This window comes from Mytilus edulis, chromosome 3 (genome assembly GCF_963676685.1).
Source record: "Mytilus edulis chromosome 3, xbMytEdul2.2, whole genome shotgun sequence".
In the NCBI taxonomy this organism is placed as follows: Eukaryota; Metazoa; Mollusca; class Bivalvia; order Mytilida; family Mytilidae; genus Mytilus; species Mytilus edulis.
In genome coordinates, this window is record NC_092346.1 from 100,867,992 (window position 1) to 100,881,872 (window position 13,881).

The 13,881-nt window shown below is 32.9% G+C and overlaps 1 protein-coding gene across 1 annotated transcript in view; it reads left to right on the plus strand.

Moving 5' to 3' along the window:
• Nucleotides 1-9,597: 9,597 nt before the first annotated feature.
• The window catches only part of LOC139517989 (uncharacterized), a 43,388-nt gene continuing 39,104 nt past the window's right edge, over nt 9,598-13,881 (plus strand). Inside the window, exons 1-4 of the mRNA XM_071309577.1 lie at nt 9,598-9,786; nt 10,873-10,914; nt 12,258-12,331; nt 12,633-12,707. Coding sequence (XP_071165678.1) covers nt 9,723-9,786; nt 10,873-10,914; nt 12,258-12,331; nt 12,633-12,707 — 255 coding nt within the window. The 5' untranslated portion in view covers nt 9,598-9,722. The remainder of the gene's footprint in view (nt 9,787-10,872; nt 10,915-12,257; nt 12,332-12,632; nt 12,708-13,881) is intronic.

Genomic DNA, 13,881 nt, shown 5'->3' on the forward strand with positions numbered 1-13,881 from the left:
AAACACAAGAATACACACTTGAGTTCAAGTTGCATCACGGCAAAGTCTCCATACTTAAACAAGCTTTTTCGTCACAGTAATTTTATTATTCACAACATATATATGTGGTTTTTAGCTTGATTCTGACCAATGCTTATATTCCAAATTTATATGTATATGCCTCTAGTATTGTTGTTGTTACCAATTATGTAAATCAATTGTATCTGATTGTATGCCCTTTATATGGGCCCTGTTATTTGGGAAATAAAAATATTCTATTTTATTCTATTTAGAGCACTGAAGCTCAGAAATGACTGTGGTCACTCAGTAAGATGATTTGTAATTCATTTGTTACAAATATTTGCTATTTGGAATTATTTCTATGTATTTATTCTTTGTTTATTTTAAAATACTTCTGTCTGTTTTGTCATTATCGTATATTTTAGTAATCTATATTTCGTATATATTGATTATACATTTACCAGTTATAACCTATATGTTGTAAAACATTCGGTTAATTAAAGAACATATAGGGAAAAAATTCTGAGACGAGTGCCTGTGCATTGACCGGTTATTTTACCGTTATCTGACATATGTCATATTATGAATTTGACTTATTTGTAATGCTTCAGTGGTGTCGTTTATCCATATATATGTTTCCAGGATGAATTCAGCACATATATAATTTTTATTTAAAACAGTGTCAACAACATTTCATATGACATGCGGTAAGTGTATTTGTTATTGGTATATATAAGGGTACTATATATATAATCCTTTTGGTATATATAAGGGTACTATATATATAATCCTTTTGGTATATATAAGGGTACTATATATATAATCCTTTTGGTATATATAAGGGTACTATATATATATTGGTTTGAATCCTTTTGGTATATATAAGGGTACTATATATATAATCCTTTTGGCATATATAAGGGTACTATATATATATTGGTTTGAATCCTTTTGGTATATATAAGGGTACTATATATATAATCCTTTTGGCATATATAAGGGTACTATATATATATTGGTTTGAATCCTTTTGGTATATATAAGGGTACTATATATATAATCCTTTTGGTATATATAAGGGTACTATATATATAATCCTTTTGGTATATATAAGGGTACTATATATATAATCCTATTGGTATATATAAGGGTACTATATATATATTGGTTTAAATCCTTTTGGCGTTCCTAAATTAAGTCCCTTTTGGAATACTAAATAACATGCTGTAAACCATATGCACACCTAGAGAGACAGGTCACGAAGGTCACTATAGACATATATCTCACTGACTTTGGTGCTGTTCATAAACTAATTGGTATTCACCAGCGAATAGCAATACATCATAAAACTGAGTGTCAGTATCATGACAGCCTCGGATTTAAAACATTGTCACATTGAGTTAGTCAAGTTAAACTCATACCACATCTTCTTATTTCTATAAACGTTAGATATCAGATACCGGTACTACCCGGTAGTATACAACACTATCGCTAAGTTTGTAGATTTGTCTAAGGGACTATGGTTGTATTCTTCCAGATAAAAGAAATAACTATATAGTGTAGATTTTACACTAGTCATATTCAGTGTAGTACAGCCGGTAATTCAGTGGTTGTCTTTGTTCATGCGTTACATATTTGTTTTTAGGCCCCACCTACGATAGTAGAGGGGCATTATGTTTTCTGGTCTGTGCCTCCGTTCGTCCGTCTGTGCGTCCGTTCGCTTCAGGTTAAAGTTTTTGGTCAAGGTAGTTTTGGAAGAAGTTGAAGTCCAATAAACTTGAAACTTAGTACACATGTTCCCCATGATATGATCTTTCTAATTTTAATGCAAAATTATAGTTTTGATCCCAATTTCATGGTCCACTGAACATAGAAAATGATAGTGCGAAGTTCAGGTTAAAGTTTTTGGTCAAGGTAGTTTTTGATGAAGTTAAAGTTACATCAACTTGAAACTTAGTACACATGTTCCCTATGATATGATCTTTCTAATTATAATTCCAAATTATAATTTTGACCCCTATTTCACGGTCCACTGAACATAGAAAATGATAGTGCGAGTGGGGCATCCGTGTACTATGGACACATTCTTGTTCTTTTTATTTTTTGTACATAGATAAGGCCGTTAGTTTTCTCGTGAATTGTAAAACATCGTCATTTCGGGGCCTTTTATAGCTGACTATGCGGTATTTGCTTTGCTCATTGTTGAAGGCCGTACGTTGTTAATTTCTGTGTCATTTTGGTCTCTTGTTGAGAGTTGTCTCATTGGCAATCATACCACATCTTTTTTTTTAATATATACACGTTCGAGTTCAAATACTTTGTTGATCTACAAATATATGTAGCGTTTGATAAACATATACACAATCAAGTAAATAAAGCAAACCCGCACGAATAGTCGGTATTATCCGAAGAACGTTTAAATCACTTTAACAATTGAATGCTTCTTTTTGTAACTTTATTGGGGTGTAAAAGCGTTGACCGAAGTACATTTTGTATGAAGCGCGAAACCGCTTCATTCTAAAAATGTGCGCACGGTCAACGCTTTTGTGACAACCCTATGAACACGGCCGACACTCGGCTAACCGAGAGATTGGTCGGTTAATCTATATTGAGTATGCGGCTATATCGGCGGTTGGTCTGTTAATCGGGTTGGCTAAAGTCTGTTAATCAGGTGTTAGCGAGAAAATCATTGAAAGTTCAGCATGTTTCATTGTATAAATTTTTAAATATATGTTTATCATAAAAATTATTCATGTCTAACAAAACAATTCAATGTACTGAATCCAGTGGTGTAATTATTATTTTTCTAGCTTTGATGCACGATCTATAAAATGAAAAGGCGGGTTACTCATCAATAAATTTATACACATTTTACACACACAAAATGTACACAAAATGACACGTTGGTTGAGTTTACTTGCATACAATATTTTGAACATCGAAAAAAGACCGGCATTATGTTTGTTAACCATATCGATATCATTGTGTGAAAAATCTACACGAAAATCTGTATTTTGGTGACATAAATCAATATTTTGTTAAAACCTGGTCCGTTAATGGGTCGGATGTATAAAACCCGGTCTGTTAATTGGTCTGTTGAGAGTTACGAATGGTAATAAAAGTATAATTGTATTGCAATAAGGGGTGTTATCGGAACAAATGGGTAGGCTCAAGACGAGCGACTAAAATATACGGAAACCAAACATGAGCAATGAAACATAAAATATACGGAAACAACACATGAACAATGAACAAATTAGACAATGGAAATTGAAGATTGATAAAAATGGTTTCAAAAAGTGTAATATGAAAGTATTATTAACCAACTAAGTACATTATAGCCAAAAATGACTGTTTATTAAAAATTACATATTTTCTGTAATGGCCCTGTTTTTCTGTAATGGCCCTGTTTTTTTCTGTAATGGCCCTGTTTTTCTGTAATGGCCCTGTATTAATGCCCAGTTTGTCTGTTTTAAGCCCAGTTAGGATTTTTAATCAAGTTAATAAAATTAAGTTGTAAAGAGTATAACACAATGTACCTTTTTGTATTTTATTTTATTTAGTAACCAGCAACCAACATTAGAAAACCATATAAAGGGATCACTGGTCATCCTGTTTTTCAACACATAACTTCTTTCAACTTAATATCTTGGATATTTAGTATATTTAAAGCTTTATAATGGTGAAGAACAAATTTTTTTTTCCAAACTAAACTGTCATTAAAAGAGAAACAGAAGTTGGCAGCAACACATACACTTTTGTTCAGTTGGTTAATAAATGTATTAAGAAATGGGTGTTTTTATAATGGCCCTGTTATATGTCCAAGGTCTGTAATAATGGTCGAGGAAGTCTGTAATGGCCCGAGGCAACCATTCATTAATACTATAATATTGATTTCATCTAAGAATGGTCGCATATACAGTATCATGTGGATTCTGATTAATTGTCATGAATGACACCAATTTGTCATCTACATTGGTAACCAGTATATAAATCAGAGATAAACGTCGTAATGTAACTAAACATAAGTAAGTAAAATATATTGGGATGCTAAAATATAAAGAATAGAGAAAGAAAAATGAGGAAGATAAATAAAATGTAGAGAAAAGTGACATAACAATTTAAAGAATACAGCAATAAACGTCACCCCCAATCCGGACCCTCATGGTATACACGAGAATCTGGATGGAGACGCAGAATATAGAATAATAGATAAGTACAGTAGAGAGTGATGCATTGCTAAAAAAAGAGAGAAAAAAATATAATTGTTTAAGAATACTATAGTGTTATTAATTTAACTGGCTGTTTCTGTATTAGCACTGGTATATACCAGTGCTAATACAGAAACAGTCAGTTCATAACACTTTTATTAAATGATTATTATTTGATATTTACACTGTTTTTCTGTAATGGCCCTCTTTTTTCTGTAATTACCCTGTTTTTCTGTAATGGCCCTGTTTTTCTGTAATGGCCCTGTATTAATGCCCAGTTTCTCTGTATTAAGCCCAGTTAGGGTTTATAATAAACAGTCATTTTTGGCAATAATGTACTTAGTTGGTTAATAAAAGAAAATTAAAAACCGTTATCAATACAGGGCCAATACGGCGCTTTTTTCTGTATTGGCCCTGCTTAAAAAAAAAACGTAATCAATACAGGGCCAATAAAGTTTGTTTCATGCTATTTTCTGTATTGGCCCTGTTTTTTTTCGTATTGGCCCGATTCGAACAGCAATATAAAATATAGAAGTTAACATGCAGTTCTCCTCTGCACTTATGTAGAAAGTAACTAAACGGAATAAAATGATTCAAACCTTAAGATAACCAAATGTAGCTGCATTCGCTCCTTTCCATTTACCTCTTTAGAAGATATGTAAACTACAAATGATTAAGTAATAGAAGAAAAGAACCAATTGGATGATGCTGACGAATTATTAAGGTTTAACGTCCACTGACAAATGTCATGTGCATATGAGAACGAGAACACGTTTTATTTCACGCGGATACATTATCACGTTGTGATTGGTTTAACGCCGTCAAGTGGTGACCCCTATGAGACCGTGGTAGGGGTTAGTAAATTTCATAGGGGGTTCATGACGTGTTAATGGTGACGTCATTTATTAATGTTGTTGTGTTTCATTGTTTAATTTTCAAAAAACGCAGCAGAAAAATTCCAGCGTGCGATAAATTCGTTATACGGTTAACTACTGACCCCCTATGAATCCATAGAGGGTGAATAAAACCCATAGGGGACTCGACCCCCGACCTCAACCCCTATGGATTTTTCTAACCCTCTGCGAATCATATAACTTATAATATGTACCCTGTGTTGTATTAGAAAGACACATTCAGTCGGATTTGAAAACGTGCTACTTTAAACAGACACAAAAATTAAGGCTGATTGAAAATGTTAATAATAAATTCATGCATATTCCAGCGGCCAATCCATGTCACGTTATATTGAAGTGACACACCCTTCAATAAAATGCAAAGACAGTCAAAATAAAATGCTTTTACTAGAAGGATACTGTTGCGTCGTATTGTCATTTTTTTTTACTCAAGAAGATCTCATTTTTACCTTTTTCAATGGGAAAGGCAGCAAAACTATTGTCGTGGCTAAATAACTCTTAACTGACACAATTTCAATTGTCCAACCCATTAACAGACTTTATTCCCATAATTTTCACTAAAACGTGGTATTATTCACGTTATATTACAATTATGAAATATTTACTAATGTCAATTTATTTTTTAGAACCAAAGTACTATTTTGTGTCCTTTAAATGATATCTAAAATTGTTTGTTTCGCCTTTTATTAAAAAAAATTGCTATGCGTATAAGCATAAATACTACATACTTGCGCGACGCCTTTTAGTTTTACTGAAAACTGCACAGACTATGAAATGTTTTACAGGTGGAAAATGACATTATGTTCTATGATAGATATTATTTTGTCAGACACTTTTCTTTTTTTGATTTTGTTCTTATAATATGCCAAAAATCTGTATATTTAATAGAGTTTAACATTAAATTGTGCGTTTTACTCTTAACAGATGTATAAACAACCCGATTAACAGACCAATCGCCCATATAGCCGCATACTCAATATAGATTAACCGACCAATCTCTCAGTTAGCCGAGTGTCGGCCGTGATGAAGTTACAAAAAGAAGCTTTCAATACTTATAATAACATTTTTTAACTAGGATCATGAAAACACGAATTTTATCAATTTTTTTTATTTAATTTACCTGTGCACTTTATTGTGGGACCTCGTGTTATCATGAATGATAAGTTTTATTGTGTAATGCAATTGCTTAAGGAATAACACGTGATGTGCAGTTAACCAATCAAAATAACGTATTATAATGAAACATACATCTAATGTAATTATTAGATTATAAATCCTTCTGTCTGTTATTTAAGGCGCTGGTAAGACCACACTTAGAATATGCAAACAGTGTATGGAATCTGTCTAAAGTAAAAGACATTGCATCATTAGGAAATGTCCAGAGACGAGCTACTTATAAGAAATGCTACCATACTTAAATGACAAAAGCAAAGGCGGATCCAGGGGGGGCTGGGGGGCCTGGCCCCCCTTTCGCGAGAAAAATTTGGTTGATAATATAGGGAATCACTGAAGTGTGACTGGAGTGCCCCGGCCCCCCCCCCCCTTAGGTCAGTCAGTGCCCCCCCCCCCCCCCCCCAACTTACAAAAAGTTCTGGATCCGCCACTGAAAAGTTACATAGAACGACTAAAAATATTGAAATTGACAACACTAAAGTTTAGATGAACATAATGAATGCGTAGGGACATGAAAGAAGCTTTCAAAATACTGGCTGAAATATACGATAGTAAGTAAAGCAACTGATTTCTTCACTTTTAACAAATTAAAAGTAAAACTAGAGGTCATAAATTTAAAATTAACAAACAAAGATGTATGTGCATATGTTCCGGACCATATGAGTATTTGGACCATACGCGTATGGTCATGACCATATGCGTATACTCATATGGTCGGACCATATGAGTATTATACTCGTTTGCTTATGAACGGGCCGGACCATATGAGTATTTGGACCATATAGGTTTTTTTTTCAAATTACATTACAAACGTTTTAATAATACACAAACTTTATCTAAACAAACAGTGATGGTTACATGACAATTTGTTAATTTTATAATCCAAAAACTACGTAAGATTAAATATTAATGCCATAGTTAGTTTTCATCGCTAGTTACATTCTTGCATGTAGGTTTGGGGTGACATTCACTTCCACAGGGTGTCATAGCTTTTTTGCATTTGCAAGAAATTTGTGCACGATCTTTTTCATATAGAAAGGTCAAATTGGCTTATATTTTACGTTGCGTTGTCCTAAGTCAGGAATCTGATGTTCAGTAGTTGTCGTTTGTTGACATGGTTCATAAGAGTTTCTCGTTTCTCGCTTTTTTATACAGATTATACCTTATCAGTTTGGTTTTCCCGTCAAGTTGAGTGGTTTTACGGCTTAAATATTCATTGTTGATGCCTTTTATCATTTCTTATTAGAATGCCCTCTTTATGATATTCAAAGGGACGATTTTTTTCAAGACATTTCTAACAATTGTCAAGTGTAATTTTATGAATTCAAATAAATCTTCTAAATTTTTATGGCTATTGACCCAAGAAAATGTTACTCTTATGGAAAAACTGGGCTGTTATATTTGTGACTGTTTTGAATTGAGGAGATCAGGTATGAACACTGACACTAAGTCAAGTAAATAATCTGAGAATAAATACATATACACATTTATTCTAAAAACAGTTGTTGGCATGACACGGGTTATTGTAACGTGATCGAGGGGAGGTCAACACCGACACAGACGGACGGACATAGCCATCTATGGCACGACAATATATCCTGTGGTAAATTCCCAGTAACTAAATAATACGGTATTTATATATACAAGTTTATTAACAGATGTACATTACTTCAGACACATTGACAAAGTAAGCTACAAAGTTTAAACATATAAACTTTAAATACAAGTCCTCCAGAATCTAACTGATTCAAGACTTCAAGGAATATACATCCTTACAGTATCACAGCTGATACACAATCTGCCAGTCTCTTGACCAACTGACCTTATCATAGAGTTTAATTATTTCATCTCTAGACAAACAAATAGGCATAGCTAATTTTATTACCCTACACACCAGGACATCGTTTCTGGTCTTAATCACATCTGACAGTTCAACTTTAACTCATAAACTGCAGATAATAAACTAGCAACTTGTCAAATTAGCCTTGCGTCATTAATTTTCTCTGTACACAAAATAAACAGTTATAAAGCCAAACTAACTAGAGGTCAATATTTACAAAACATTAAAATATTACATTATGTTCTTCTCATATATGTTAATGATGGTATGATACTAAACCCCTAACGGGAAGGATTGTGCCTGATGTTCATATGATGAACTCATAATCTTTCAGCTAGTCAGTTTAATTGATGTTTGGAGCTGGCATGTCAGTTAACTGCTAGTAGTCTGTTGTTATTTATGTATTATTGTCATTTTGTTTATTTTCTTTGGTTACATCTTCTGACATCAGACTCGGACTTCTCTTGAACTGAATTTTAATGTGCGCCGTATTGTTATGCGTTTACTTTTCTACATTGGTTAGAGGTATAGGGGGGGGGTTGGGATCTCACAAACATGTTTAACCCCGCACCCCGCATTTTTGCGCCTGTCCCAAGTCAGGAGCCTCTGGCCTTTGTAAGTCTTGTGTTATTTTAATTTTAGTTTCTTGTGTACAATTTGGAAATTAGTATGGCGTTCATTATCACTGGACTAGTATATATTTGTTTAGGGGACAGCTGAAGGACGCCTCCGGGTGCGGGAATTTCTCGCTACATTGAAGACCTGTTGGTGACCCTCTGCTGTTGTTTTTTATTTGGTCGGGTTGTTGTCTCTTTGACACATTCCCCATTTCCATTCTCAATTTTACATGTATAATCACGGTAATTTTATTATTCTTTTATTCACAATATATATGTGGTTTTTAGCTTGATTCTGACCAATGCTTATATTCCAAATATATATGTGTACATGCCTCTATTGTTGTTGTTACAAATTATGTAAATCAATTGTATCTGATTTTATGCCCTTTATGAGGGGGGATAGGACCTTTATCGGGACTCCGGGATCGCGTGTTTTTAAGCTCGGGATTTCGGGATTGACCCTTTCGGGATCCGGGAATTCTTTTTTTCTGATTTCGGGACGTCGGGATTTACTTTATTTAAATTCGGGACCTCGGGATTTCGTGTTTTTAAGCCCGGGATTTCGGGATCAGGACCCCTCCTATCCCCCCTCCTTTATGGGCCCTGTAATTTGGGAAATAAAAATATATAGCTTGCTGTTGTTGTGAGACAAGCGGCTCCTTGTTGAAGATCGTACATTCACCTATAATGGTTTACCTTCATAAATTGACCAAGGATTTGTATAGTTGGACAGTCTTACTATCTCGTGACAAATCCTTGCGTAAGCCCGGCAATATTGATCAATATTATTATTATCAATAACCGGAACCGAAAACATGAATGGGTTTTGTCTATTACACAATTTCAATATGTCTGCGCCCATGTTGCAACGTCAAACAAAATTTACTCTTACATTTCCCTGAATATTTTAGAGTATTGCGGTATCGAAATGAAAGTTTGAAAGTAGTTTTTCATAGATTTTAACATGGGTAACAAACAGAACTATAAGAATGGCCGTCATGCAACGTTGTTTGTATATTTACAAAGTTGTAAGTCAAAATTTAGGGTATAAGGTTGGGAACAACCCCTTAATACACAAATAAGCTTTATTTAAAGTCGGCAAGGTATACAAACATAGACAAACATAAGCTCTAATGAGCTTTTAACCGACATATGAGACATTTTTATCAATACAACATTTATAACAATACAGCACATAATATAATACACATGCAATAATACATGTAATAAGGAATATCCTTTAATAAAGGGACAGTCTCTCAGGCAAGGGGTTCTGTTATTGTTGTAGAAAAGGAAAACTTTGCCTTTTTAACAGAAAAGGGGAAAAATTTATTTTTGGAACAACTTTTCTTGGGGCCTGTCGTCTTATTTTCAATAACATTTTACTTTCAGCATTTTTAGTGTTCCCAAGCGGTTTATTATAAATTATGTTTGTTTGTTACATTGTTAGCATTATTAAAAAAATGGAGTATCTTTCTTTATCTACAAACAAAAAAGGTTTCTTTTAACAAGTAGCCAATTTCAAAATAAATTGTTTAATATGGGGACGAAGTCCCCAATAACAATAGAACAATCAATAAAAAAAAATATTTTAAAATCGGGAAAATTTTCCCGAATTTTTCATTGTACTTACGAACTCAAAATCGTTCAAATATTTTTATGTCACGTTTTTTAAATTTCCGGTTTGCGAATAATGCAGAAATCTACTTCCTTTTCCGGTCTTGTTGTCGTGAGAATTTGAGTAGTCAAGTAAAATATATGAACTCAAGGAACACAATACCAATATTTCATATTTAATAATTCTTTGTCTTTGATATGAATTAACATTACCTGGTGGATGTGCCTTTCTTTGTTTACATTGAACATGACGTCATAACTTAAATAACGTCACAAGTAAAATCCCTAACAACAGAACCAAAATCAGAAACGTTACGGTATTTCCATTTCTTTTTTTTAACAAATATTTAGCACTTGTTTACAGGATCACAGATATTAATATGTATTTACCTGAGCAGCTGATTACTTTATATTAGATCTGTTAATTGATCATAACTTCACTTTAATTTAACATATTTAATAGTCCATTTTATTCAAATATTTTATCATTTCTTCAGATTTTGTTACCATTGCTACCATTTTAGGAGTTGGAATTCTGGGTAAGTACATACCAATATGATATCAAACAACTACGGATTAATCAATGAGTGTAATTCCTTTATGGATAATAAAGATGGCTAATGCAATTAAATAAACTACTGCAATGTCTTCTGTACATTAGTTAACAATGCTTAAGACTGATCGGATGGTCTTTGAAAGGAGACTGCAGTGGGTTAGACCAATAAATAAAGTAACACAATGCCAAAGTTTGAATTGTGTAACTTTAGTTTTGATGTTTCACATACATGACATATATATTGAGCAATTATAAAGAGAAATAACTATTCCATATACATTTGTACTTGTCCCATGTGAGGAAACACCTTATCGATTGTTCTTAGATTTTATATTTCTATTTTAATAGTTTAAGGAATTTGTTTGTAGATTGTTCATTTGTTCACATACATGTATGATGTATTCATGTGTATGTTGACCATATTTACTGTTGAAAATAGAAAAAAAAAACCAAAAAAATATGCGGAAGATATCAAGCTGTTTTTCATGTTTTTCAAAAGTCATAAGTATTAAAAAAAAAAATGACAGGGCCATGCTAATAAATAAAAGATGACATAAGTCCACAAAACACTACATACTTAACATAGAAAACTAATAGAGACTGTGCAACATATCATGGGCCCACAAAAAAAAAAAAAAAATGAACTCACACATTTTGAAATGATTGAAGACAGTTGGCAGTATGTATGTCCGTGGGTTTCTTGTATTGGTGTGTTGCTGTCTTATTTACCTTCACACCACTTCTATTTTTTTGTTACATTTTTTAGAAAAAATTAAGAATCCATACTCTAAGACGAAAAACCTCTTCCAATATGGTTGTGATATGCTTGGGCAAAGTTGCTATAGTTGTTAATGAGGGGATTAATTTATTTTAATTAAGGAATGACTGTAATATTTTTTCTGTCTATGAGGACATAACATAAAAAATTTGGTGCACACTGAATAACGCGCGTAGCGGGTCATTTAACAGTGTGCACCACATTTTTTAGGTTATTTTGAATAGACAGAAAAAATATTGCAGTCATTTCTTATGATTTAATTCTAAATTCCATTTTAAACTGTAGAAAAACATGAAAAAACGTTGATGAGGTCACGGTCACATCACTAAATTATGTCTATGGGCTGATAACAAAATAACGTCAGCCAATCAGAAGACAAAATTGAATTACTGATGCATGTACAAGTAGTAATTGATAAGATAAAAAAGATATGAATTACTAGAAATATTACATTATTACTTATATTCATATGCTAAGTTCATGAAGTTGTATTTTTGCATGTATTGTACTTTCATAACACATGTCCTTGATATAGATTTTCATTACAGGACTACCTGTGACCCTGTCAAGAGCAGGATTATACCCTTTCCTTGTTTCTTTCATTCTGGGATCAGTTGTACAGGTACAGTTCACTACTTCAGTAATTTAAAATTTACCTTTTTAAGTTCATTCCCTTTCAGAAATCAATTTTACAGATACAATTCTTGCACCTTTTTAATTACCAATAATGGTTTATATTGGTTGATTTGTGCTGTTGGTTTGCTTTGAAGTACAGCATATTAAATGCAAAAAAGACACTGTTTACTTACTTGACAATTTTCTATCTTCAGTTTTCAGAAAGGTATAAATTTGTTTTGTTTTTTAAACTCAATAATTGAATTCCATACTTTACTTAATCTTTATCTTTAATTTCTATTTTCCAGGTCCTCCTGGTATATTTCTTTGTAGAACTACTACAAATTGCTTATGCTACTCAAAATTCAGGAACATCTCATAAGGTATGGTAGAATGTAAGAAAAAGGTATTTCATCACAAAGTCCAAAATAAATATAGTGCAAAAACATTTTTGGAGTGATCTTTTCAGATCTATTCAGGAGTAATTTGATAGTTTCACAACAACTAATCTTCACCTTAAACTATAATCAGTAACAGTTAGAACAACTAACCTTCACCTTAGACTATAATCAGTAACAGTCAGAACAACTAACCATCACCTTAAACTATCATCAGTAACAGTCAGAACAACTAACCCTCACCTTAAACTATCATCAGTAACAGTCAGAACAACTAACCTTCACCTTAAACTGTAATCAGTAACAGTCAGAACAACTAACCTTCACCTTAAACTATAATCAGTAACAGTCAGAACAACTAACCTTCACCTTAAACTATAATCAGTAACAGTCAGAACAACTAACCTTCACCTTAAACTCTAATCAGTAACAGTCAGAACAACTAACATTCACCTTAAACTATAATCAGTAACAGTCAGAACAACTAACCTTCACCTTAGACTATAATCAGTAACAGTCAGAACAACTAACCTTCAATAAACTATAATCAGTAACAGTCAGAACAACTAACCTTCACCTTAAACTGTAATCAGTAACAGTCAGAACAACTAACCTTCACCTTAAACTGTAATCAGTAACAGTCAGAACAACTAACCTTCACCTTAAACTGTAATCAGTAACAGTCAGAACAACTAACCTTCACCTTAAACTATAATCAGTAAGTCAGAACAACTAACCTTCACCTTAAACTATAATCAGTAACAGTCAGAACAACTAACCTTCACCTTAAACTATAATCAGTAACAGTCAGAACAAGTAACCTTCACCTTAAACTATAATCAGTAACAGTCAGAACAACTAACCTTCACCTTAAACTATAATCAGTAACAGTCAGAACAACTAACCTTCACCTTAAACTATAATCAGTAACAGTCAGAACAACTAACCTTCACCTTAGACTATAATCAGTAACAGTCAGAACAACTAACCTTCACCTTAAACTATAATCAGTAACAGTCAGAACAACTAACCTTCACCTTAAACTATAATCAGTAATAGTCAAGAAACACTTACAAAACTAAAACTCAAGGTAAATAGAAAAAACAGCTCTTGGGTTAAGATAACATAAATAAAACTTGAACTCCTAATTTATCCTTGG